Source organism: Solenopsis invicta, chromosome 5 (assembly GCF_016802725.1).
Source record: "Solenopsis invicta isolate M01_SB chromosome 5, UNIL_Sinv_3.0, whole genome shotgun sequence".
Lineage (NCBI taxonomy): Eukaryota > Metazoa > Arthropoda > Insecta > Hymenoptera > Formicidae > Solenopsis > Solenopsis invicta.
Genome location: NC_052668.1, coordinates 22,399,692 through 22,426,362, shown reverse-complemented (window position 1 = coordinate 22,426,362; position 26,671 = coordinate 22,399,692). Strand labels below are relative to the sequence as shown.

The 26,671-nt window shown below is 32.3% G+C and overlaps 6 protein-coding genes across 12 annotated transcripts; all 6 read right to left on the bottom strand.

Annotated features, from left to right (window-relative positions):
* Positions 1-69: 69 nt before the first annotated feature.
* On the bottom strand, positions 70-4,726 carry LOC105195336 (odorant receptor 4-like). Of its 5 annotated transcripts, none has more exons than XM_039448946.1 (6): positions 4,132-4,702; positions 3,712-3,833; positions 1,069-3,636; positions 743-842; positions 533-643; positions 72-423 (listed from the first exon to the last, which is right to left on the bottom strand). In XM_039448946.1, the coding sequence occupies exons 3-6, from the start codon at positions 1,860-1,862 to the stop codon at positions 211-213; spliced, it is 1,218 nt and encodes a 405-aa protein (XP_039304880.1). In that variant the 5' UTR covers positions 1,863-3,636; positions 3,712-3,833; positions 4,132-4,702; the 3' UTR covers positions 72-210. The 5 variants fall into 5 exon arrangements, with proteins under 5 accessions (XP_025986775.1, XP_039304880.1, XP_039304881.1 ...); XM_039448947.1 differs by having other exon boundaries at positions 3,734-3,833; XM_026130990.2 differs by having other exon boundaries at positions 70-191; positions 268-423; positions 1,069-4,726.
* Positions 2,096-6,967, bottom strand: LOC105201505 (odorant receptor 82a-like). Its single transcript, XM_026130910.2, has 5 exons — positions 5,616-6,967; positions 5,288-5,387; positions 5,078-5,188; positions 4,814-4,969; positions 2,096-4,742 (listed from the first exon to the last, which is right to left on the bottom strand). The coding sequence occupies exons 1-5, from the start codon at positions 6,407-6,409 to the stop codon at positions 4,689-4,691; spliced, it is 1,215 nt and encodes a 404-aa protein (XP_025986695.2). The 5' UTR covers positions 6,410-6,967; the 3' UTR covers positions 2,096-4,688.
* A 93-nt stretch (positions 6,968-7,060) lies between these two features.
* On the bottom strand, positions 7,061-9,310 carry LOC105195334 (odorant receptor 82a-like). The gene is made up of 5 exons (XM_026130907.2): positions 8,264-9,310; positions 7,873-7,972; positions 7,665-7,775; positions 7,403-7,558; positions 7,061-7,234 (listed from the first exon to the last, which is right to left on the bottom strand). The coding sequence occupies exons 1-5, from the start codon at positions 9,052-9,054 to the stop codon at positions 7,181-7,183; spliced, it is 1,212 nt and encodes a 403-aa protein (XP_025986692.1). The 5' UTR covers positions 9,055-9,310; the 3' UTR covers positions 7,061-7,180.
* A 143-nt stretch (positions 9,311-9,453) lies between these two features.
* On the bottom strand, positions 9,454-12,365 carry LOC105195333. 2 transcript variants are annotated; one of them, XM_011160709.3, is made up of 5 exons: positions 10,989-12,365; positions 10,423-10,522; positions 10,122-10,232; positions 9,863-10,018; positions 9,454-9,594 (listed from the first exon to the last, which is right to left on the bottom strand). In XM_011160709.3, the coding sequence occupies exons 1-5, from the start codon at positions 11,783-11,785 to the stop codon at positions 9,541-9,543; spliced, it is 1,218 nt and encodes a 405-aa protein (XP_011159011.2). In that variant the 5' UTR covers positions 11,786-12,365; the 3' UTR covers positions 9,454-9,540. The 2 variants fall into 2 exon arrangements, with proteins under 2 accessions (XP_011159011.2, XP_039304883.1); XM_039448949.1 differs by lacking the exon at positions 9,454-9,594 and having other exon boundaries at positions 9,870-10,029.
* Positions 12,366-12,826: 461 nt separating this feature from the next.
* On the bottom strand, positions 12,827-15,259 carry LOC105195332. Of its 2 annotated transcripts, none has more exons than XR_005574706.1 (5): positions 13,941-15,259; positions 13,684-13,783; positions 13,457-13,567; positions 13,081-13,310; positions 12,827-13,005 (listed from the first exon to the last, which is right to left on the bottom strand). XR_005574706.1 is itself a non-coding variant. In XM_011160708.3 (5 exons), the coding sequence occupies exons 1-5, from the start codon at positions 14,762-14,764 to the stop codon at positions 12,952-12,954; spliced, it is 1,242 nt and encodes a 413-aa protein (XP_011159010.2). In that variant the 5' UTR covers positions 14,765-15,259; the 3' UTR covers positions 12,849-12,951. The 2 variants fall into 2 exon arrangements, 1 of the variants encoding a protein (XP_011159010.2); XM_011160708.3 differs by having other exon boundaries at positions 12,849-13,005; positions 13,081-13,233.
* A 54-nt stretch (positions 15,260-15,313) lies between these two features.
* LOC105193416 lies at positions 15,314-26,078 on the bottom strand. The gene is made up of 11 exons (XM_026130988.2): positions 24,776-26,078; positions 24,447-24,546; positions 24,044-24,154; positions 23,792-23,947; positions 23,682-23,717; positions 19,713-20,515; positions 19,454-19,553; positions 19,191-19,301; positions 18,907-19,093; positions 18,785-18,789; positions 15,314-16,372 (listed from the first exon to the last, which is right to left on the bottom strand). Exons 1-11 carry the CDS (start codon positions 25,594-25,596, stop codon positions 16,175-16,177), a joined length of 2,628 nt encoding a protein of 875 aa, XP_025986773.2. The 5' UTR covers positions 25,597-26,078; the 3' UTR covers positions 15,314-16,174.
* Between the last annotated feature and the right edge of the window lie 593 nt (positions 26,079-26,671).

Genomic DNA, 26,671 nt, shown 5'->3' with positions numbered 1-26,671 from the left:
AAAGAAATGAAAAGATTAACCATAAAAATCTACTACGAAAATGGATTATGTAGAAATTTTATGTATAACTATTGTGTGCAAAATATTTATTTATTACGCTACAAATGTTATTTAAAACTCTTTCTATGGTACAATATTTACATAGTTAAAGTTCTAAGCATATTTAAGTACGTTACAGAAGTTTTCATTACCTAGATTAATTAAAAAACTTTAAAATTTGGATATAACTTGTAATGTAATATGTAAGCATTTTGTTTTTTCACTTACATCACCGAAAGTTGAGATTGACATGTGAACTATTTTTCCCGCAGTCATTTTGATGACTATACTTGATCGTAAAATTATTAAAATCAGGCTAAGCATAGTTTGTTGCGGCAACTGATACCAATTTGTCATATAAACTGCTTCTCCAACTTTTCTACACTGTTGTAACATTAAATTTTTTGAATCAAATGTCGTTCATTATTACATATTAAATGAGAAAGTGGAAGTTCACAAAAATGTGACGATAGATATAATTGGATTATTTTACCTGTTCCGTAACGAGATCACCAATGTAGCAAAATATGAAAATGTTAAACGTCATTGATATAAATAAAACAAAGTACGCTATTATAGTGTTTGTAGTTTCTTCGTGCCATTGCTGAAAAGTAAAACAGGCAAAATTAATATTTAAAATGAAATCGATAACGAATCAAGATCTATCTATTACATATTCACCTTTTCAAGATTTTAAGCGTACCGTAATGGCGTAATATCCTAGCATACATAAGTTGAATGTACATCCAGTTAATTCTACGAAACACACTTGACGCATAATTATCTCCATGCGCGAAAGGAACCTGAAATTGACATATTTAACAGTAACTGCAAGCTTCATCAAATTTAATATTTCTATCCAAATACCTTATAGTAATAATTATTACTGTAGTGTTTTGACACAATATATTACGTTTCCAATAATACATTTAAAATTATTTTAATATAATATAACAATTATTTATAGATGCAATTGTTTTTAAAAATTGTGCAAGTTTGCACAATAATCAAATGTGTAACAATCCTTGCCTTAATGTTCGTAGATGATGCTCAACGAGATTTGCCAGCTTTTTCTCAATAACGTCGTGTTGTTTTTCCTCAACGAGTTCTTCGAATCGCGATATCACTACACTGAGCTGACCGCATGCGTGCATCGCGAATACTGCGGCCAGACCGCACGCACCCACTGTGGTATTGTTCACCACGAGGGCGGAAAGCAACTGAAGCGTGAACACTATCTCGAAAACCGGGGTAAACCTGGTATCCACGATTTTGTTGAAAGACGGACACGGTAGGCGACCCATCGCGACTGTTTCGTTGCCCATCGCTACGAGTATAGATGATGTTCCCCTTGCCACATTGAAAGTAAAAACACCACCCTGCATAAACAGCACGCAAACGCCCGCTATAATGCGTCCCGCTCTCGCGTTCTTCAGCATCATTTCTTGATCGCACTGTCTTTTCGCCATTCGCCAATCGGTCTCTATGTGTTTGATAGATTTACGTATTTGATCTTTTTGATACAACAGTGAGCAATAATTTATACCACCCATGAGCCAATGGCTTGTAGGCCCTAAGGCCTTCAGTTTTAATTGGCTGTCCTTCTCTTCAAAAATAATATATAATATAGATGGTATCAGAGTGAGAGCTATTAAAGTGTGACACGTTAATCTCAAAATTTTTGATAAAATTTTCTCGATTGCCGAGCTCGTTGATAATTCTGGCCAAACACCTATCGGCTTTAAAATCCAACGAGTCCATTGAAGACTATAATTGTTATTTTGTTTGTAAACGTCTATCTTGGATTCGTGGTAGGAACGCATTGCTTGATCCGCGGTGAGCGCATCAAATACTAGTCTTTACTACTGACTGCGTCTCGATGACAAGCAGTAGTTATGGGAGCGCCTGCGCAGACCTATGGCTTATTCCTGGGAAAAGATATGTGCTGTGTCGGCTGACTGCATAATCGATATTCACGGTATCGCAACTTGTTGCATAGAAGTTTAGCGTAATGTGCGGTATACGAGCAGAAAGTAGAAAATGATAGAACAAGTACTGTCAGTTATAAGTCACGTTTATACGAGAAAACATAATAAATTCTTCATTCGTGAAATATAGTTCTTTACGTTAGAAGATATGTCTTTTATTCTATATACGCGGGCAGAGCGTATGCTTAACTTGATTTTCTTTACTAGGAATTCCATATCTAAAATGCTCTTGAGACAAAATACAAGTGAAATTTAATTCAAGTTATCATAAGAGAGTATCTAAGGTTTAAGTTAATAAAAAACAATATATGAAAGTAAGTGATCTTTTGTTGAATGGATTACTGTTTAGCCGTTACCGTTTGAAGGGTGCATTTTATAGTCTTATTGAATGTCGTGAAAAGGAGATTTACCTCTATGATATATTGGTCACTGTTTCATGAATTATATGGATAAGAAATGTAAGACTTACATTCTCCCATACAAATATCTTCCATAAGAGTAATCCATTAAAGATTGTGATCTTTTTCATTCTTTTTTTGAAAAATTTTTTTTCTTGAAGTATTATAAAATATTGCGTATATAAAATATTATATATATAATATAATACAGAAGCTAATTATATATATGAGTCATCAGCTCGATCACTCCTCTGAATGAAATTTATATTTAATTAAATTTAAAGTATCCAAATTTAGCTTATAGCTTTAAGTTTTTGATGTCGTCTAGCGATTTTGAAAAATATTATATAATAATCTTGTTTCGTCGGTCAAATAGAAAAAGTTAATTTTTTCTTTGTCAATTTTTAAGCAAAAAATTTCCAATGATTTTAATGAATTTGTGATTTTTGCTGTTTTTATAATAAATATAGTTGTGATACAGATTTTATATCGTCAATCACAATATGTATATTAAATATTTAGATTATTTAAAAAAATAATGTTTTCAGTGTTATACATAAAATTATTTATATATGAGAAATTTTACATATTTCATATTATCTTAATAGAGAATATTACAAATATACTCGTTTTTTATCATACAATATTTACACAGTCAAAGTTTGAAGCATATTCAAGTATGTTTTAATTACCTAAAACGTTTAATAATTGTACGTTAATAATCTGTTTATTTTATACATTTAAAGTGCATTTATACTACAAAGGGTTGCACTTGCGTAATTTTAACAATTCTAAATATTTCAAAATTTATTTTGTTCCTAGGAACAGTATTTATATATCATTTTCGTAATACTCACAGCACCGAAAGTCTGGATAGACATGTAAAATATTTTTCCAACCATAATTTTGATAACAATTCTTGATTGTAAGATTATTAAAATTAAACTAAGTTTTATATGGCAATAAATACCAATTTGTCATATAAGCTGCTTTGCCAACTTTTTTACACTATCGTGAAATTGAATCAAAGGTAAATATTTTAATTATAGAAAAATTGATTACATGAAAATTTTTGAAATAAAAGATTTTTAATTAAAAATTTTACCTGATCTGTTACGAGTTCACTAATGAAACAAAATATGAAGATATTAAACAGCATCGATGTCAGCACCATATGTTATTATAGTGTTTATGCTCTCTTGATGCCATTCCTGGAAGAACATGTAAACTGATAGCATTTAAAATCAGAATAAGAATTAGCGATGCACAACCTGTTACATATTCACCTGTATTAAATTTTTAGCATACCGAAATTGTGTAATATCCCAGCATACATAAATTGAATGTACATCCGACTAATTCCACAAAACATATTTGACGCATCATAACTTCCAAATGTGAAAGAAATCTGTAATCGACAGCATTAACCGCGCCATTAAAGACACTCAATATTTTTATTCAAATATCTTACTGCGATAGTTTCTATTCTGCAAATATGTCATATTTAAAAAAAGAAACGTTATAAAATATTTTTTCTCATGTGTTATAGTTTACTGGCACTTCATATAACAAAAATTGCGTTTCACGCAAAATTAGTTTCAAATAAGATCATTTAATAATCAATAAAATTTTATAAAACATTACCGTATAACTTTTTATAGATAATTAAAATTGATTCGTACGCAATGTTTTAAAATTTGTATTACCTCAAAGCTCGCAGATGATTCTCCACGATATTCGCCAGTTTCAACTAAAAATCTTGTTTCTCAGCGACGAGTTCTTTGAGACGTAGCATTACTACGTTGGGTTGGCCGGAAGCGTGCATCGCGAAAGCGGCATTGAGACTGCACGCACCGACCGTGATGTTGTTCACCACGATGGTCGAGAGACACTGCAACGTGAGCACTACTATACCGGGTTGAGTTTAGTGTTCACGATCTTATTGAAAGATGCACATGGTAGGCCACCTGTCTCGATGGTCTTGTTGCCGATTACCACTGTTATCCGTGACATCCCATATAATTATGAACTTAACTTGCAATATTTATAATATATACGATTAATTTATTTTATTGCAAAGAAAAAGAAATCGCTTTTTTTTTTAATATCAACTAAAGACTGATGGAAAAGAAATGAAAAGATTAACTATAAAAATCTACTACGAAAATGGATTACGTAGAAATTTTATGTATAATTATTTTGTGCAAAATATTTATTTATTACGCTACAGATGTTATTTAAAACTCATTCTATGGTACAATATTTACATAGTTAAAGTTCTAAGCATATTCAAGTATGCTATAGAAGTTTTCATTACCTAGATTAATTAAAAAACATTAAAATACGGGCATAACTTGTAATATGTAAGCATTTCGTTTTTTCACTTACATCACCGAAAGTTGAGATTGACATATGAACTAAATTTCCCGCAGTCATTTTGATGACTATACTTGATCGCAAAATTATTAAAATTAGGCTAAGCACAGTTTTTTGCGGCAACTTATACCAATTTGTCATATAAACTGCTTCTCCAACTTTTTTACACTGTCGTAAAATTAAATTTCTTGAATCAAATGTCGTTCATTATTACAGATTAAATGAGAAGTGAAAGTTCACAAAATTGTGACGATAGACCAGATTCGATTATTTTACCTGTTCCGTAACGAGATCACCAATGTAGCAAAATATGAAAATGTTAAACGTCATTGATGTAAATATAACAAAGTACGCTATTATAGTGTTTGTACTTTCTTCGTGCCATTGCTGAAAAGCAAAACAGGCAAAATTGATATTTAAAATGAAATCGATAACGAATCAAGATCTATCTATTACATATTCACCTTTTCAAGATTTTAAGCGTACCGTAATGGCGTAATATCCTAGCATACATAAGTTGAATGTACATCCAGTTAATTCCACGAAACACACTTGACGCATAATTATCTCCATGCGCGAAAGAAACCTGAAATTGATATATTTAACAGTAACTGCAATCTTCATCAAATTTAATATTTCTATCCAAATACCTTATAGTAATAATTATTACTATAGTGTTTTGACACAATATATTACGTTTCTAATAATACATTTAAAATTATTTTGATATAATATTATAACGATTATTTATAGATCCAATGGTTTTTAAAAATTGTGCAAGTTTGCATAATAATCAAATGTGTAACAATCTTGCCTTAATGTTCGTAGATGATGCTCGACGAGATTCGCTAGCTTTCTCTGAATAACGTTGTGTCGTTTTTCCTCAACGAGTTCTTCGAATCGCGACATCACTACACTGAGCTGTCCGCATGCGTGCATCGCGAATACTGCGGCCAGACCGCACGCACCTACTATGGTATTGTTCACCACGAGGGTCGAAAGCAACTGAAGCGTGAACACTATCTCGAAAACCGGGGTAAACCTGGTATCCACGATTTTGTTGAAAGACGGACACGGTAGGCGATTCATCGTGACTGTTTCGTTGCCTATCGCTACGAGTATAGGTGATGTTCCCCTTGCCACATTGTAAGTAAAAAGACCACCCTGCATAATGAGTGCGCAAACGCCCGCTATAATGCGTCCCACTCTCGCGTTCTTCAGCATCATTTCTTGATCGCACTGTCTCTTCGCCATTCGCCAATCGGTTTCCATGTGTTTGATAGATTTACGTATCTGACCCTTTTGATACAACAGCGAGCAGTAATTCACACCACCCATGAGCCAATGACTTGCGGGCCCTACGGCCTTCAGTTTTAATTCGATATCCTTCTCTTCAAAAATAATATATAATATAGAGGGTATCACAGTGAGAGCTATTAAAGTGTGACACGTTAATCTCAAAATTTTTGATAAAATCTTCTCGATTGCTGAGCTCGTGGGTAATTCTGGCCAAACACCTATCGGCTTTAAAATCCAACGAGTCCATTGAAGACTATAATTGTTATTTCGTTTGTAAACGTCTATCTTGGATTCGTGATAGAAACGCATTGCTTGATCCGCGATAAGCGCATCAAATACTAGTCTTTACTACTGACTGCGTCTCGATGACAAGCAGTAGTTATGGGAGCGCCTGCGCAGACCTATGGCTTATTCCTGAGAGAAGATACGTGCTGTGTCGGCTGACTGCATAATCGATATTTACGGTATCGCAACTTGTTGCATAGAAGTTTAGCGAAATACGCGGTGTACGAGCAGAAAGTAGAAAATGATTGAACAAGTACTGTCAGTTATAAGTCACGTTTATAAGAGAAAACATGATAAATTCTTCAACAAGTGGGTACAACCATTAATGAACACTGTATATAATATAATACAGAAGCTAATTATATATATGAGTCAGCAGCTCGATTACTCTTCTGAGTAAAATTTGTATTTAATTAAATGTAAAGTATCCAAATTTATCTTATAGCTTTCAGTTTTCGATGTCGTCTAGCGATTTTGAAAAATATTAAGTAATGATTTTGTTTTCGTCGGTCAAATAGAAAAAAATAATTTTTTTTTGTAATTTATTAAGCAAAAAATTTACAATAATTTAAATGTATTTGTGATTTTTGCTGTTTCTATAATAAATATAGTTGTGACACAATTAAAAGATTTTATATCGTCAATCACAATGTGTATATTAAATATTTTGATTGTTTAAAAAAATAATGTTTTTAGTGTTTTACATAAAATTATTTATATATGAGAAATTTTACATATTTTATATTATCTTAATAGAGAATATTACAAATATATTCGTCTTTTATTATACAATATTTACATAGTTAAAGTTCGAAGCATATTCAAGTATGCGACAGATGTTTTAATTACCTAAAACATTTAATAATTGCATGTTAATAATGTGTTATTCATATTATACATTCAAAGTGCATTTATACTACTTAGGGTTGCACTTGCGTAACTTTAACAATTTCAAATATTTCAAAATTTATTTTGTTTCTAGAAACAGTATTTATATATCATTTTCATAATACTCACAGCACCGAAAGTCTGGATAGACATGTGAAATATTTTTCCAGCCGTAATTTTGATAACAATTCTTGATCGTAAGATTATTAAAATTAAACTAAGTACAGTTTTATGCGGCAATAAATACCAATTTGTCATATAAGCTGCTTCGCCAACTTTTTTACACTATCGTGAAATTGAATCCGTCGATTCAAACGTAAATATTTTAATTATAGAAATATTGATTGCATGAAAGTTTTTGAAATAAAAGATTTTTGACTAAAAATTTTACCTGATCCGTTACGAGTTCACCAATGAAACAAAATATGAAGATATTAAACAGCATCGATGTCAACACCATAACATATGTTATTATAGTGTTTATGCTTTCTTGATGCCATTCCTGGAAGGACATGTAAACTGATAGCATTTGAAATCAGAATAAGAATTAGCGGTGCACAATCTGTTACATATTCACCTGTATTAAATTTTTAACATACCGAAATTGTGTAATATCCCAGCATACATAAATTGAATGTACATCCGACTAATTCCACAAAACATATTTGACGCATCATAACTTCCAAATGTGAAAGAAATCTGTAATCGACAGCATTAACCGCGCCATTAAAGACACTCAATATTTTTATTCAAATATCTTACTGCGATAGTTTCTATTCTGCAAATATGTCATATTTAAAAAAAGAAACGTTATAAAATATTTTTCTCATGTGTTATAGTTTACTTTATATAACAAAAATTACGTTTCACGCAAAATTAGTTTCAAATAAGGTCATTTAATGATCAACAAAATTTCATAAAACGCTACCGTATTACTTTTTATAGATAATTAAAATCGATTTGTGCACAATCTTTTAAAATTCGTATTACCTCAAAGCTCGCAGATGATGCTCCACGATATTTGCCAGTTTCAATTGAAGATCTTGTTTTTCAGCGACGAGTTCTTCGAGACGTAGCATTACTACGTTGAGTTGGCCGGAAGCGTGCATCGCGAAAACGGCAGCGAGACTGCACGCACCGACCGTGACGTTGTTCACCACGATGGTCGAGAGACACTGCACCGCGAGCACGACTTCGTATACCGGGCTGAGTCTAGTGTCCACGATCTTATTGTAAGATGCACATGGTAGGCCACCTGTCTCGATGGTCTTGTTGCCGATTACCACTGTTATCCGTGACATCCCTCGAGCTATATTGTAAGAAATAACACCAACCTGCATGATAAGCGTACAAACGGCCGCTATAACGCGTCCTATTCTCGCGTTTCGCAGCATCACTTCTCGATCCTGTTCTCTTTTCGCCATTCGCCAGTCGGTCTCCATATGCTCTATAAACGCGCGTATTCGATCATTATTGTGCAGGAGCGAGCAGTAATTGATTCCGCCCATAATAATGTGGCTCGTAGGTCCTATAGCTTTCAGTCTTAAGCGTAAATCTTTCTCTTCGAACAATACATATAATGTAGAAGATACTATGGTATATACCATTAAAGAATGACACGCTAATCGCAAGATATTTATTAGAATATTCTTGATCATCGAATTTTTCCTGAATTCCGGCCAAGCGCCTATCGATTTCAGAATCCAACGATTGAACTGCAAACTATAATCATTGTCTCGCCTGCAAATGTCTACAGTGGTTTCGCTAGAAGTACGCTTCATGGTCGATTCATACAAGACGCACCAGATACTGATCACTACTACTAGCTACGTTTCTCAACGGAGTAGTGGTTATGCCAGCGCCTGCGCGGATGCGCTATGAGAGAGAAAAAAATTATTACACCCTCCGACTAAGACGGAATGTAATCGATACTTATAGCTACTTGTTGCTTGAAATCGCGATGTACTGTACGAGAACATCTAAACACAACTTGTAGACTAACTTGGTCGACAAGTGTAACCAAATTCAGTTATTACTCCCCGTTTGTTTAACGAATAGTATTCGTAATGTTAATTGTAGACGAAAGTGCGATATTCTTAATAAAATGAAACATGAGATGGAATGTATTGCATAAAATCGTTGCTGAGAAGTAAAAAATATGTTCATTAATACGGCAAGAATCAGCTATATCACTACATTGGTAATTATTAACAACTTGAATAAATTTACATTTTACTTGTTATCCGGAATTTTCATGCCGTATATTATTACGTCGTTACCGTTCTAAGTATATTTACATATGCAAACGCTGTTTTCATCACCTGAAATAATTCTAGTTAACATCTTAATGTATTTATTAATATTTTTGTATATTTTTTACTGTAATTTTTTTTTTCTCTAAATATGTATCAGAGTGATAAAAAAATTGTGTGTGTAGATAATATCATGTAGATAATTACAACAATTATTACATGATTAAAATAATAATATTTTAAAACAGATTTTATGAAAATCTGCAGATTTAAATCTGTATTCTAATTTTGTTATTTATAGAAAAATATTAATATTAAAGTTATACGGTAAACTTACATTTGCAAAAGTCGCAATGGATAGTTGAATCATTTTTCCGGCAGTTATCTTAATAACGGCATTCGATCTCGAAATTATTAGAATTAAGTCGATCGCAATTTTATGGTGTAATCGATACCACTCCGTCATATAAGCTATTTCGCCTATTTTTCGACACTACACAAATTCTGATTCGATCAAATTTTTACATCATAATTTTATTTCAGATTATTTTATAATCAAAAAGAAAGGTATATGTAAATATATGCAATACAGCTACCTGATTTGTGAGAATTTCAGCAATGTAACAAAATATAAAAATGTTGCATGACATAGCTATGAATATAGTAAAGTACGTGAGTAAGTTCTTGGTATCTTGCAATTTCCATTCCTATAAATAACAATGCATACGAATATAAGTAAAACAATACAGGTAAAACATATGAGGATAATGTCTGCGTAGAATGAGTTTGATATTGCTTGATTTGTTAAAAAATATAATGTAAATTATTATGTAATGTAGAACGTATAAAATTTTCATTTTGCAATTGTTATGGCATTAGCACAAAATTTCAGCATACCGTGATCGTGTAATATCCGAGCATGCATATATCAATAGTACAGCCCAATAACTCAACGAGACATATCTGATGCATAATCATTTCTATCTGCGATACAAAACTGAAATTAAAATTATTTATTTTAGTAATATAATACTACTATAAATATAATGATTATATTATAATGTAATTATTATATGATATAATAGTTATATTACTAAATAATCAGTAGAGAAAAAGCGCAAAAAAAAAAGATTTTTTTGAAAAAAATTGCAAACAATAAAAATATATAATTTTAAACAAATTAACTATTTAAATATTACATTATAAGTGAATTTTTATTTCATTGATTAATTAATTGCATTATATGCAAATGCAGCTTTACAGAGCAAAGTTGCATTTTCGCATAATGCGATTGTTTAATCGTCATCATCATATTAATTTATATTAAAAAGCTCATCTTATCTCATTCTATTCGTTTGAATTTTAAGAAATATAGATCAAAGACCGAATACATGCTTTTAGAAGATCAATATATGATAAGCAATACATATCAATATTATATCTATATAATAGAAAAGTATTACTTCAGTATACGGAGATGATGCTCCACAATAATAGCTAATTTTCGTCGCGTGACATTGTACTCGCTCTCATCGACAAGTTCATTCAATTCCATCATTAAAATATTTAGCTGGCCGCAAGCGTGCATAGCGAAAACAGCAGCGAGACTGCACGCGCCCACCGTGACGGTATTCACTATGACAGTCGACAACAGCTGTAAGACGATCACAATCTCGTTCGCCGGGCTGTATCTCGTGTCCACTAGCTCGTTGTAGAACGGACATGGAAGCTGGTGTGTCGTTATCGTAACGTTTCCGATCCGAATGATCGCCGGTGTCAGGGTGGTAATGATGCTGTAGGAGCAGACACCGCCCTGCATGAAAACCGCACAAAAGGCGGACACGAATCGGCCGAATTTAGCATTCTGTAGCATCACTTCCCGATCACGCGTCTTCCCCACGTACCGCCAATCGACGCACATATGATCCACGCACTTGCGTATCTCGTAGCTACGCACTAGCAATGAGCAATAGTTCGCGCCGCCCATCAGCCAATGTATCATTGGGCCGAAAGCTTTCAGTTTCAAGTACACGTTTGGCTCGAACATGATGTATAATACGCACGGCACTACTGTGAAAGCGATCAAAGAGTGACAGAGGAACTGGATACTGCGCGATAGCACCTTGTCCGTGACACCGGTGTTGGTCTCGGGCCAAGCACCGATCGGTTTCAGGAACCAGCGATTCAGTTGAATACTGTACTCGCTATCTCGCTGGTACGCGATGTTGCGCGTAGAGGATACGCGGAAGGAATGTGACATGATTGTGATTCAAACGTCCGCGAACTATTGAGCGATAATACCGCGACGGAGGAAACATCAGGTCGTTCTCATGCAGCGCTTGCGCGCTTTTCTAACTCTCTTTTTTTTTTGAAGGAGTATAGTTAGCCTAAGAGGTGGAGTTGAAGATTTTCCGGACGGTGAAGGGGTAGTGCGATCGATACGAGTGCGAGTTGTGTGTGTTGATTAATCTTTGTCATTGTAATGTATACCCGACGCTGTTACTTGCACGATGAGAAAACAATCCGTGTGGAATGAAGTATTATGCACAGTTAATATTTTATTTTTTAATCGTCGAAAAATATTTGTAGAATTATTTCTTGGTGATAAAAATGTCTTGCTTATACATGTATGTGCACATATTACACGAATAATAGTATTTTTTTTCACTAAGAAATGATTATAAATAACTACTTTGAAAATAAATATGCATTATTTTGGAGTGCAATATTATTTAATTTTATATATCGCGTAATAATGCATGAGAAAGATATTTTCTAGAAAAATATTATATGTGAAATGCATTGGATTCTTCTTTTCAGTAAATATTTTAAAATACGTTTTCTTACTATGCAAAACAATTTCTCTTCATCATTTTTGGGAAAATGCTATCTCATTTTATGATATATTTTTCAAATTAAAAAAATTATTTTATAATAAAATAAAATTGTGTTTTTTTATATTTCTTTGATATTATTATAACAATTACACAAAATTTTTTTTTATTTGTTTGGATACACGTTGGAAAATGTTTTAGTCTGTTGCTATTGAAATATTAATTCTGTCTCTCTCTTTCTCTCTCTCTTTCACTATTAATGTATACAATATAAAAATACACATATCTAATGATATTGTGTTAGCCAGATACTATTTTGAAGAGATGCATTAACATAACATAAATACAAACAATTTTTAATTATCTTCAGTTGCACTGTGATTTTATCACATCATATATGCAGTGCTAAAAAAATATTACACAGCAAAAAAAGGAAAGGAGAGGACTATGCTTTTTTCAATCAAATATTTTAATAAATACAATTTTCTATTCCTTATAATATTCATTACTATATTTCTATACATATTGATTATTTAATTGACACTTATTTGCAACCAATAGATGCATTAATAATTTCTACATCGAACAAGTTTTATGTCATTACTGTACGCAACACGTTCAAGTAGGCAAGGGATACTTTAATCACCTATCGATTGGATAAACTGCGTGTAATTCACATTACTTGCGGATAGGTATAATAGACTGATGTTACGTTACTTACCTCGCCAAAAGTACTAAGAGACAATTCGAAGATTCCGGCAGTAAGTTTGATTGATGCATTGGACATAGCGATCATCAACACGAGGGCAAGATTTTTTCTTTCTGGCAGACGATACCAATCAGTCATATACGACACCTCTCCGATTTTCTTGCACTGTTTAGAGGATTGCTTTTCTCATTTCTTTTATTTAAAACATATCTAGACTTATATACGCTGCTAGGAGCTACTTTCTACAATAAATACTGAATTTTATAAATGTGATTATTATTATATATTTCTGCTACTGTAAAAAAATACTTTGAATTAAATGTGAACATCCTGTGTATATGATAGGCTTGCCATTAAATTTATCAAAAATTGTAGATAAATATTTTACCCTGTCTGTAACAATGTCGCCAATGTAACAGAGTACAAAAATATTGAACGTCATACACATAAGCAGAACAATAAATGTTAGGTAATTTGTAATTTCTCTAGTCTCCCATTCCTGCAACGTAAAAGTTGCTATTTTTGAGAACGTTATACGTGTCGTTGTAAATCGCACATCTCGATTTCTAACTGCTTCAAAATTACATTAAATTTTGCAAGATATTTTATTCATACCTTGATACAAAAATATCCAAGAAGAATCATAATTAATGTTGAGCATGTTATATCCAAGAAAGATATTTCGCGCAGTACCTTGTCTGTTAGTGATATAAAACTAAAAGGTAACGGACACGTGAAAAATATTTTACGAGAAAAGTATGATTTTGTGAAATATTTCTGAACAATTAAAAATAATATTCTGCGCTGTATAAACAAACGTATAATATGTTGAATGCAAAAAATTGATGATACTAAAGTGGAAAGTGACTCACCGTATGATTCGAACGTGCTGTTGCACGATCGTCATCAATCTCTCATCCACGTTATCACATAAATCTTCCCGTCCATCCACGAGATGTTGGATCCACTGCATTAAAACTTCTAGGCGACTGTATGCGTGCACTGCAAATACGGCAGCTAAGCTGAGTGTACCGGCATAGACGGAGTGTGCGATGAAACCCGACACAAGCTGCATCCAGAAGAAAAAAATATCATTAAAATTGTATTTTTTGTCGATGGTTTCCGTGGCAGCCGGATTCATTTGTAGCTGAAACGTCAAGTTTTCATCGTTTTTCGTCATCATGATGGAATTTAACGGTAAAGCTATATAATAGAAAAAGGCGCTGCCGTACGTCACGAACGCGACGATTGTCACGATGCGCCGGCCGAATTTCGCATTCTTGATCATGATGATTCGATCTTCATAACGCTGAGTATTCATCCAGTCGATCTCGATATGTTGAATACCATTGCGGATATCGTTCTCACGGAATATCAACGATAAATACTTTATAATGGTCATTATGGAGAAACCCCGAATCGAAGAGAGTCTTAGCATACGATACGTAAATTCTTCTTTGTCAAGTTCTACGTTGATGGCAGCAGGTAGTAAGAGGAAGCAGACGAAAGTGATACAAATTACGTTTATCAGAAGGTACACGAATTTTCCCATCCATGAGAGATGAACTGATTTGGGCCAGACACCGATTGGCTTCAATATCCAGCGATTCAACTCGATACTTAACTGCGTGCCTTTCTTGGGATCATAGACACTCGCGATAGGGTTCGCTCTTTCCATGGTAGTTCTACTTATCATTGAACTGACGAGAGCTCTATGGTTACTGACAAGACTGCGCGAGAGCTTGATCGCGGATGGTTAAATGCGACTGCGCTATTCCGCGCGACTTCCTTTCTAAGAATCGAACAAGCGATCGTCAGGATACGAAGGGGGAAAAAACTTTGTATTCACGACTTCAACTAGTCTAACTTCCGTGAAGGGGTTCAAGGTTTTCTCATGTGATACTGCACGTTGTCTTTCCATGAATTATAAACGTAGTGGATTACATCCGTTGTGATTTACCGGGATAGATTTATCCGCTAAGCGTTTCTCTCTTGCGTATGGTATTATACAATTCTACGTGGATGAGTAAGACTTCACGTGAATATGTATTCCGTCATACACAAGTGTATTGATTCTATATTGAGATAAAATTATTATAGAGTATTTTAAATGAGAAAAAAATGCTTTGGTATCTTACAATACATTTCCAAATTGAAGAAAAAAATTTTTTTTATAATAAAATAGAATTGCGTTCTCATATCACTAGAACAAAATTTTGTAAATTAATTTTTTTTACATATTGGCTTATTGGAAAGTATTACAAAATAGCAAGAGACATTTTATAAATAATTTATGATTTTTTATTTTAAGCGTAATGAGGAAAATATTATGCGTTGATAGATTATTTGCAAGATAATGCAAGTTACGTGCACTAGATAATTCAAACCGTTCTCATTTGCTTGTTCTCGATGAATTTCATTTTTGCTTTGTTTTTCGAGTTGCAATTTGACATGCACTTTTTGATCGCGAATCTTACGCTTGTTTCAGTCTCACTCGAACTGAGAATTTATTATTTTTTACTAACGTTTTTGTATTTTATTTTGAGCTTATAAATGACTAGGGGGTCAAACACTAGAGGTTTAAGCATAACTGGACAAATGTGTAAAATAATATGTGACGGGAGTCTCCCTTTTTGTAAAAATAAGCGTGAGAGGCGTTTGCGTGCACAAAATATTACGCGTAATAAGATTACATGAAAGCGGTTGCGGTTATCAAATTATTCAATAAACACAACATTGATGTGCAAGAAACCGCCGTATAACGTACGCAACCATACCAGAAACATTTTTTAAAGTTTACACTTACGAGTAAGAAGCGATATTACCAGTTTGTGCCGCATATTGTTACGTAAGCAGTAGATCATTACTTTACATTTTTCATGAAATATTTTAATAAATACACCACATTTTTTTCTTTTTTAAAATATTATTCATTTTTTTTTCTATACATATCAAATATCTAATTGACATTTACTTGCAACAATAGTTGCATTAACAATTTTTACACATCGGGCAAGTTTTATGTAGTTAATGTGCGCAACATGTTTAAGTAAGCGAGAGATGTCTTAACTACCTATCAGTTGGAGAAGATTACATGTAATTCACGTTACTTGCAGACAGATGTACCAGAGATTGACACTGCGTTACTTACGTCACCAAAAGTACTGAGGGATAATTCGAAGATTCCGGCAGTAAGTTTGATTGATGTATTGGACATAGCGATCATCAATATGAGGGCAAGGCTCCTTTTTTCTGGCAGGCGATACCAATCGATCATGTACGATACCTCGCCGACCTTCTTGCACTGTTTACAGGATTGCTTTTTCCATTTCTCTTATTTGAAACATGTTTAGGCTTATATACGTTGCTAGGAGCTACTTTCTATAATAAATGCTGAATTTTATAAATTTTGTTATTATTAAAATAGTGCTATTATAAAAGCATATTGCGAATATATCGTGCATTCGTTGGGCTTGCCATTAAATTGGTCAAAATAGTGCTTTACCTTCTCCATAACAAGCTTGCCAATGTAACAGAAATAAAGATATTGAAGTAAAAGGTATAAGCAAAACAACAAATGTTATATAGCTCGCCTAGCTATATAACATCATAGATAAAATTTGTTCTTTTTTTAATGGTTCTATCCATCATTGAAGAGATGAGAGCTCGATGATAACTGATAAAATTGCGTAAGAGCTGAAGCGCGGAAAGTCAAGTGCGACTACTGTGCCATTTCCCGTCACTTCCTTTCTCAGAATGAGTCGAACAAACAATCAGGATACGAAGGGAAAACTTTGTAGTTGCGATTGTCGACTTCCGTAAAAGGGTTCAGGGTTTCCTTATGTAGCATTGTACGTTGTGTATCCATGAATTATGAAAACGGAACAGATTATGTTCTTCATGGAAATGTCCACGACGATTTATCGAGGTGACTTCGTCATAAAGCATTTTTCTTGCATAAGATATACGATTTTTTCTATTGAATAGAATTTTGCATACGCATTTCATAATATTTATATATAAGGTATACGAAGATAAAAATGTATTTTCTTCATTTTAAAATATATTTATAATATATTTTAATTTATATTTATTATTAGGCTTATTTATATTTAAAATTCTATTAAAACATAAAATTTTTGTAATTCTAATATTATTAGAACAAAATTGTTTAAATTTATTTTTTTATACACATTAAAAAGTATTTTAGCCCGCTACTTTGCACTAAAATTTCAGTTCTCTCTTAATATGAAAAGTGATAAAAATGCACGGATCTATTGATATCAGCAGAGTACTATTTGAAGAGACAAGTGCAATCTCGAAAATATCAAATGAAGTCGTATAATAAATTTAATTCTGAGATAACCCGAACATTATTTTTTCTGATTTTTATATAGCAAGAAACTCGGAACTAGATTAAATATGAATAAAAAATAGCAAAAAACATTTTATAAACATTTTTTTATTTTGTTTGAAAGTTGTTCATATTATACATATTATATGTCATGATGTTGAAAAAAAAAATAACGAGTGTCATCTCTATTAAAAATTTACCATTAATAAAATATTGTATGATTAAATTGTTGAACATAATTCAAAGGTAAAAGTATTAAACTGATTAGGTTTACACTGATTGAGCGGCTTATTTATATTTAAAATTCTATTAAAACATAAAATTTTTGTAATTAATAAGCTACTAATATTAATAAAAAATTATATTTTTTTGATGTATTATGTTTTGCAATATAGAATTTGTAATATTATATTAAATGCACATAAATATGTCATCATAGTAATATTTGAGAAAATATATTTAATATATATTTTGCAAATATTTAATAATTAAATTTACTTAGTTTCTCCGAATTTAATATTTAATAAACAGACATTTAATCAAGCCTAAAATAAATCATAAGCAAAACCCGTCAGTCATCGCAATAATTTTTTTTAAACATTTATAATCAGAAATATGGACAGCACTTATAATATCAGATTGAACAATAACAAAAAAGCGTTTGAATCTTAAAAGTTTTTCCACTTCCAGGTTTTTTCAGATTGGTGCATTTATATGAGGTTGATCAGTATATGGCTATATGCACTCTATTCCTTACGTTGTTTTTATAATTGGATTTCCATAGATTTGTCTGTTCGATAATTACATAAAAACGAAAAGAGGGAAAAATTGATTCTTCCTGGATTACTTGTTCGCGAAATCGTAACTGATAGAAGGTACGGCGAATCAGTTTGCATTATGCACGCTTATTCGTTGTACCTTGCTTCTGTGCTACCACAGTTCTCTTGCAATTGAAAGTTTGGTACGAAAGATTGCGTGCACGCAATTTTTTGCCGATAGGAGATAATTACAGGGTTGGATCGAATCGGACGAGACGGTCTTTAGCAAAAAGTACAAACGGTTTGCCTTGTGTCAGGTCATAGGCCATTGATCGTGAGTTACATTGAACTAACTGAACTACGCGAATGGCTAATTAAGTTAATGTGCGTGATTGAAGAGCCTTGCAATATCTAATCATGAAAATTTTACTTAAGTAAATTTAAAATATGCCGGAAAGTTGTTGTGTGTGATTTAGCTTTCCTTGATTTATTATAAAACAATTTAGTGAAAGGGGAAGATTAAGATTAAAATAAAAAGTATTGAGTGTTTATCTTGTTCATTTGTTTCAAACAAAGAATCAATTACACATTAATATTTGAATACTGTATCTGTATATAATTATTGCATCAAAATTACGTGGCAAATTTTCGGAGCAGGTTAAAATACGCCATCGACGTTCTAACGATCTACGAAATAACGAAATAGATGTGTAATTTGTTATTAGCAAAATAAATCGAGATAAATATTCACACTCACATTACTGAACGTAGGTAGAGACATTTCTATCATCTTTCCCGCCGAGATTTTCACCGGAATATTAGAAACCGCCATTATCAAGATCAAAGTACGGGCTCTTTTATGTGGAAGACGATACCAATTCATCGTGGATGTCATTAAGCCAAACTTGATGCTCTGCCATTAATTAATTAAGCGTATATTTTGTGAGTGCTTCTGAAAATGTTGGTGTCTAATTTTCACAGCAAATAATAAGAGTATCAACACCGACTACCTGATTCGTCAACAGTTGAGCAACGTAACAATTAGTAAAAATAGAAAAGGTCAAAGATGTCAGCATCACTGTGTAAGTTAACATTGCTGTAGAATTACTATTTTCCCATTCCTATAAAATTGACACTGTTGCAATACATGAATCTTTCGAAATAGTTATATTTTACAAATGCTATATCTTAATATCTCTATTTGAGAATTACTTGAACTGTCAAATTATTATGTACGGATAAAAATTTCACGGAAATCGTTTATCGTGATTACCATAATAACGTTGTATCCCGTAAGACACAAAAATATTGTAGAGCTCACTATTTCCACTAACCACACATATTGCATAGTTTCCTCTACTTGCTTTAGGAAACTGTAACCAAACGTTTTGTCTTCTTAGTGATTGTAATATTTATGCAGCATTATATTGCATTAGAACATATTTAATTAAATTCGCGGATTATAAAGTAAATAAGACGTTTCATTTCTAAAAAAAAAAATTTTCTTATATCTCTTATATTTGTAGAATCACCCTTTCACTTTTATGTGGTGCTGTACGATATCAGCTAGCAACATCTTAATAACTCGATCTTCGGGCTCCAGTATATTATCAAGACGTTGGAGCTTGGCAATTAAAATGCTCAGTTGTCCGCAAATGTGCATGACGAAAAATGCAACCAGCCCAGCAATGCCGACTGTTACCGAATAGGTGAGCAGCCCTGCGAAGACTTGCAGTGTGAAAACGATCTCATATGCCGGTGAAGCTTGTTCATCGAACTTGACGAAGTAGCTCGGGCATGCCAACGCTCTCACCGTAGTGTTCATCGGCGTGAGCATTCGTCCTCTCGACAGCGGTACGATAACGCGGAAAGACAATCCGCTGATGTACATGAAGAGGGCAGAAACGATCGCGAACTTTCGGCCTATTTTCGCCTTGGATAGCATTGTTTTCCGATCCCTCGAATTGACTACATTCATCCAATCCTGTCGCGTCTGCTTCAAGCAAGAATGAATTTCCCTCGCGTGGTACACGAGCAGGCTGTACTTCACACAACTCGTCCAAGAATTTAAAATCGGCGCGAGCAATTTCACTCTACGTTTTACATCGCGTTCCTTCAGAAACATTAGCAACAAACCCGGCACAATGGTAAACGCGAATAGAAAGTAGCAACAGATATTTTGTAAGCGGGTCGCGATTTTTTCCACATTGGAAACGTAACTGGAAATTGGCCACGCGCCGATCGCTCGCAGGATAACGCGAGTCACTTGCACTGCGTAAGTGAAATCATTTTTGCGTCTGCTCATCTTTGATGAGACTTCCATGATTAGCTTTATTTAACGTTTCTTTTTCTTTTTTTTTTTGGTTTAAACTTAACGCACGGTTGAATGTTTGACCGCGATCTTTGTGTTTTTGTTCTTTCACGAGTTTTGAGAATTTCCGTTAGTTCCGTTAATAGCGTTGGCGCATTTCGAGTTTACGGGTGACAGATGGTCAGGCGGGACCAGAAGTTCGAGCATGACTGAATGGATATATGTAATAATGGGTGGTCTCTCTTTTTGTGGTAAGAGCAGACTGAGTATGGCGCTTGCGTGTACAAAACGTCTGCGCATAATGATACGGTTATATGAAAGGGGCTGGCGAATTTCACGTGCTACATTGTTCGATAAAAGCAGTAATGCAGAGAGAAAGGTTGCTGTGCGACTTTTGACATACATGCGACTCGATAAAGTTTGAAATGAAGAACGGTAAATTCTGATATTTTGTACTGCCTACTATTGTATAAGCAGACTGTAACATATATATAAAAAACTTGAAAAGTCTTTTTAAAAAAGAACAAATATATATGCTAAGTATATAAATTTTTAAAAATATATGCATTATTAAATATAAAATGTACTGCTCAAAAATAGATCTGAAGTTAATAGCAATCAATTTAGTAAAAAATTACTGAGACAAGCAATTTAAAAATTAATATTTCTTAAAGATATTACGTATGTTATTGATAGATTTTTTTTTGTTTGCATGACTATATTTCATGTATGTACATATACATTCACATTAGATTGAGATTTTTTTTTCCTGATAAACGATATCAATCGGCCGTAATTTCGTTTGTCTTCTTCCATTGTTTACAAGATTATTTTTCTAATTTTTTTTTATTTATACGAAACATTGCTATATTTATTAAAAAAATTTTTTTTTTTAATAAATTGAAGAATTTTATACAAAAATTAAATCTCTAAAAACTTAATTTTTCAGGAAATAAAAATTTATTTTTAAATTGTGTGAATATGATAATTTTTCTCCGGACATCATTTCATAGATATAAGAACAAATTTGTAGATTTTGATTAATATTATGAAAGAAACCATTTAAAAGAAGAAAATAAAAAAACCTGTCTTATGTCGCGCATCGATAAACACTCTGGTCATTGAATATATTAGCGACTGATATATCAAATTTTCATCATATTCTGTGATCTTGTCTTTATCTTGGTAAAACGAAATAATAGAATTCGACACCGCCGTTCATGGAGAACGCCTAGATCGAAACATCGCAGCTTGGCGTTTCTGATCATCGTAACGCTGAATACTCATCCAATCATTTTCAATATGCTTAATATTACACTTCCTTTCTGGAAAAAGGCCGATCACGCGATCGAAAGGTAAACTTTATAGACACAATTCTCAATTTTCGTGAGGTAGGTCAAGATTTCCTCGCTATCGTACTGCACCTTTTTTTTCAACTTATCCGCATAAATCACTAGTGTTTTTTTTTGCATAAGATAATATATTACACGTGAATAAATACGATTTATCATGCATACATGCGCACAAAAGTACGATTTAAATTGTACTTTTTGAAATAATAAATGTTTTGTAGCACGTTCAAGTAAACGACAGAATTTGATAAGTTATTGTATTCAAAAGGATTGCCTTTTTAACTCAACTTTATAAAATGTTGATTAATTCAAAAATATTTATTTGATCGTAACTTTCAAGTTTTAAAGAATAATATACAATATAAAGTTTTAATTTCTTTTTTGTTATTATATTATTATTGGATATAGTACTTACGTCATCGAATCTTTTGACAATTTAATTATATTTCCAGCAGCGAGCCTAGTATAGTTGTCTTCGAGATATAAATTATCAAAATGATGGCGAGGTTCTTTTTTTGGAAGTCGATACCAGTCGATTATGTGTGAGTTTTCAAGTACTCTTATGGTCTGTTATGAAATATCACAAAAAAATGTTTTTAGCTATTAAATATTGTTATTTAAAAAAGTAAAGAATAATGGTTTACCATTAAAAATTCGTAATAAAATGTACTAAAATATGATTATGGTAAAATGTGAATGAAATGAGACGTATTATATATTAAGTTGTTTACGCGCTGTTCAAAATCTAAAATAAAGTATTTGACTAACAAGTAAATAACAGCAAAAAAGAATTATTACTTTGATATATATTGTATTTAATAATATAAAATATAAAATATATTGAGTACGTGTAAATATCCCATCATACAATAATATTCAATAATAAAACATAGATATAAAATAGATTGTAAGGAAAAAATCTAAGGAATAAAGTTGCTTATGTTAGCTGTTCTGTGAACTGATTATTTACTAAATAAACACTTAATTAATATTTATCATAAATAAAATCCGTTTTTCATCGTGAAACATTTTTAGATGTAAATAATCAAAAACATGTATAGCACTTACAGTATTAGGTTGAAATAGAGCAAATAGTTTCAGAAGTTTTCTCAGAAGTCTCGTCTATTTTCTTCAGGTGTTTCTCCAGATTTGATCATATACTGATTAATTTCAATATATAAAGTAGATATACTTCATGTTGTTCTCGTAATTGAAATTTCATAGAATTGAATAGATTCATCCGTTTGATAATGGTATATATATACAAGCAAAAAGAGGGTAAAAAAGGAAAAAATCGAATCCTGCTGTGTTAATTGTTCGTGGTTGTAATTATTAGAAGATGTAATAAAATCACTTTGCATTATGCGATCTTTGTCAACGCGTTGCTTCTGTAGCTGCGCAATTAAAAGTTTAATACGAAAAATCTTGTACGCCCTATTTTCTGTCTATAGGAAATAATTACAAGGTAAAATCGATTTAGAAGGGCTTTTTTAGCAATAGCGAGCGAACTGCATTGTCGGTTTATAAGCCATAGAGCTTGAGTTGAACTAACAGAACTACGAGAATTGTTAATTAAGACAATAATTAACGTTTTGTAATAGTTAATCTAAAAATTAAAAATCTTAAATATATGTAAAATATACAGGAAAGTTGCTGTTTAGCTTTCCTTGATTTCTCATTAAATGTCTTATAAGGAAAAGGAAAGATTAACATTAAAATAAGAAATATTGATTACTCATCTTGACCATTCGTTTCAAAGTTAACATTAATTATACATTAATATTTAAATATTATATAACGTTACAATAGTTATAGCATTAAAATCAAATGAATTTTCGGAGCAGATTAAAGTACGCCATTGACGTTCTCATGATCTATGAAATAACGAAATAGTAGTGTGTATACTTTCATATCAGCAAATTATAATGAGAGAAACATCTATATTTACATTATTGAACGTAGGTAGAGACATTTCTATCAACTTTCCCGCCGAGATTTTCTCCGGAATATTGGAAACCGCCATTATTAAAATCAAAGAACGGGCTCTTTTGTGAAAAAGGCGATGCCAATTTGTTGTGGACGTCATTGAGCCAAACTTCATGCTCTGTCATAATTGATTAAATATATATTTTATGAATATTTATGAAAATGTTGGTGTTTAATTTTTACAAAAAATAGTATAGGTATCAATTCTGAATACCTCGTCCATCAGCAATTGACCAACGTAGCAATTAATGAAAATGGAAATGATGAAAGATATAAATACCACAAACATAACTAACATGGCAGTGGCACCGCTAGTTTCCCATTCCTATAAAATTAATAATTTTGCAATATGTGAAATTTTCGAAAAAATAATGACAATATTATAATTTGACAAATACTACATGGTTGTATGAATATCTGTATGAGAATTAATCGAATTGTTAAATTATTATGTACGGATAGAAATTTCCGTGAAATTTCTATAGGTACATAATAATTGGACAATTCGATTAATTCTCATATAGATATTCATACAACCATGTAGTATTTGTTAAATTATAATATTGTCATTATTTCACGGAAATTTCTATCTGTACATAATAATTTATTAAGAATACCCAAAGAACGTAGTATCCCACAAGGCATATAAGTATAGTACAGCCCACTATTTCCACTAATAATACATATCGCATAGTTTCCTCTACTTCTTTTAAAAAACTGTAAATAAGTGTTATCTATTTAGGAACGTTTATGCAATTTTGTGTTTATCGTATTATATTATAATAGCACATATTTAATAAAATAAATGTACAATAGTGATATACGTTAATTTGATTACATAATTATATGAATTTATTTTTATTTTGTTATTATTTATACTTAACGAAATTAATAAGACAACATTTTATTTAAATCTTTACTTTTTTGTGCATTTTTGTATACTCACGTCTTCACTTTTATCTGATGCTCCACGATATTAGTGAACAATATCCCGACAACTCGATCATCGGGTTCCGACATGTCATTGATACGTTGAATCTTGCCAATTAAAACTCTTAGCTGTCCACAAACGTGCAGGATAAAAAACGCAGCCAATCCGGCACCTCCGACAGTTACCGAATAGGTGAGCAGTCCTGAGAAGAACTGCAGGGTGTAGATAATCTCGTATGCCGGTGTCGTCTGTTCATCGAACTTGATGAAGTAGCTCGGGCATGCCAGCACTCTCACCGTGGTGTTCATCGACGTGAGTACTCGTCCTTTTATAAGCGGTACGATGGTGCGGTAAGACAATCCGCCGATATACATGAATGCGGCAGTAAAAATCGCGAACCTGCGACCTATTTTTGCCTTAGCTAGCATCGCATTCCGATCCTTCCAATCGACTGTATCCCTCCAATCCTGTCGCGCCTGTTTCAAGCAATACTGAATCTCTCTCGCGTGATGTAAAAGCAAGCTGTACTTCGTACAACCTATAAAACAATTTAGAATCGGCCCAAACAGTCTCATTCTACGTTTGAACTCGTGTTCTTTTAGGAACACTCGCAGGAGACCCGGCACGATGACAACCGCGAATAAAAAATAGCAAATGACATTTTGTAAACGGGTGACAATTTTTTCCACGTTGGAAGCGTAACTGGGAATCGGCCACACTCCCATCATTCGCATGACAATACGAGTCACTTGCACTGCGTAATTAAAATCATCTTCGCTTCTATTCTTCTTCCATGAGTTTTTCTTGATTGGCTGCATTTTTTCTTTTTTTTTCATTTGTTAGTTAAATTTATTAAAACACGATTAAATTCTTGAGCGCGATTTTTGCATTCGTATCGTATTTTTCCGATCGTTGAGAATTTCTGTCAATTCCGTTAATAGCGTTTACGCATTTCGGGTATACACATAACATATGGTCAGTCGAGACCAAAAGCTCAAGCATGACTGGACGAATGTATTTGATTATGGATAGTCTCTCTACAGTAAAAGTAGACGGTGTATCGCGCTTGCGTGTACAAAACATCTGCGCATAATGATGGGGATATATGAAAGGGGTTGACGGATTTCACGCGACAAATTATCCGATAAATACAATATTGCGAACAGAAGGATTGTTGTACGACGCATGCAACTTTGTAAAATCAAAAATTATAAGTTTGAAAGAGTAAATTTAGGTAATATGTGTCTCATATTGCTATGTAAGTAGATTATCATATACATAAGTGAAATATTACAATATATGTACATATTTTATCTAACATATTTTATCTAAGTACTATGAGTGCGACATAAAGTTATGGATTTATAATTTCAATCGTTTTGATTGAATTTTACGTGATTTTATATCGCGCAATAATGTGTGCATAGTTTCAAAACCATATTTTAGAGAAAAATATACTAAAAATTTTGTTCATTCAAGAAATATATTTTAGTAAATACATTTTTGTTATTTATTAAACTTATATTCATTACATTTTTTTTCTCAGTGCGTATCATGTATGACTATTATTACTTAGCATCACAAGATTATGACAAATAATATTGTAAATTGTTTTATAGTATTAAATATTATTTTAAAAAAAATATATAATGTCTTAAGCTGTTTGCGGGTTGTTCAAAATCTCATTGAAAACCTTACTATATTTGACTGACAAGTAAATAACAAGAAAAAGAAATTATTTCTCTGATGTATATAGTATTCCGCAATATAGATTATATAAGTCAGTAGAATATATACTTATTTTAAATACGTGCAAATATATATCCTACAATAATATTCAATAGGAAATATATATTCAATGTTTAAAAAATAAATCATTAGCTTTTCTGTGAATTTAATGTTCACTAAATA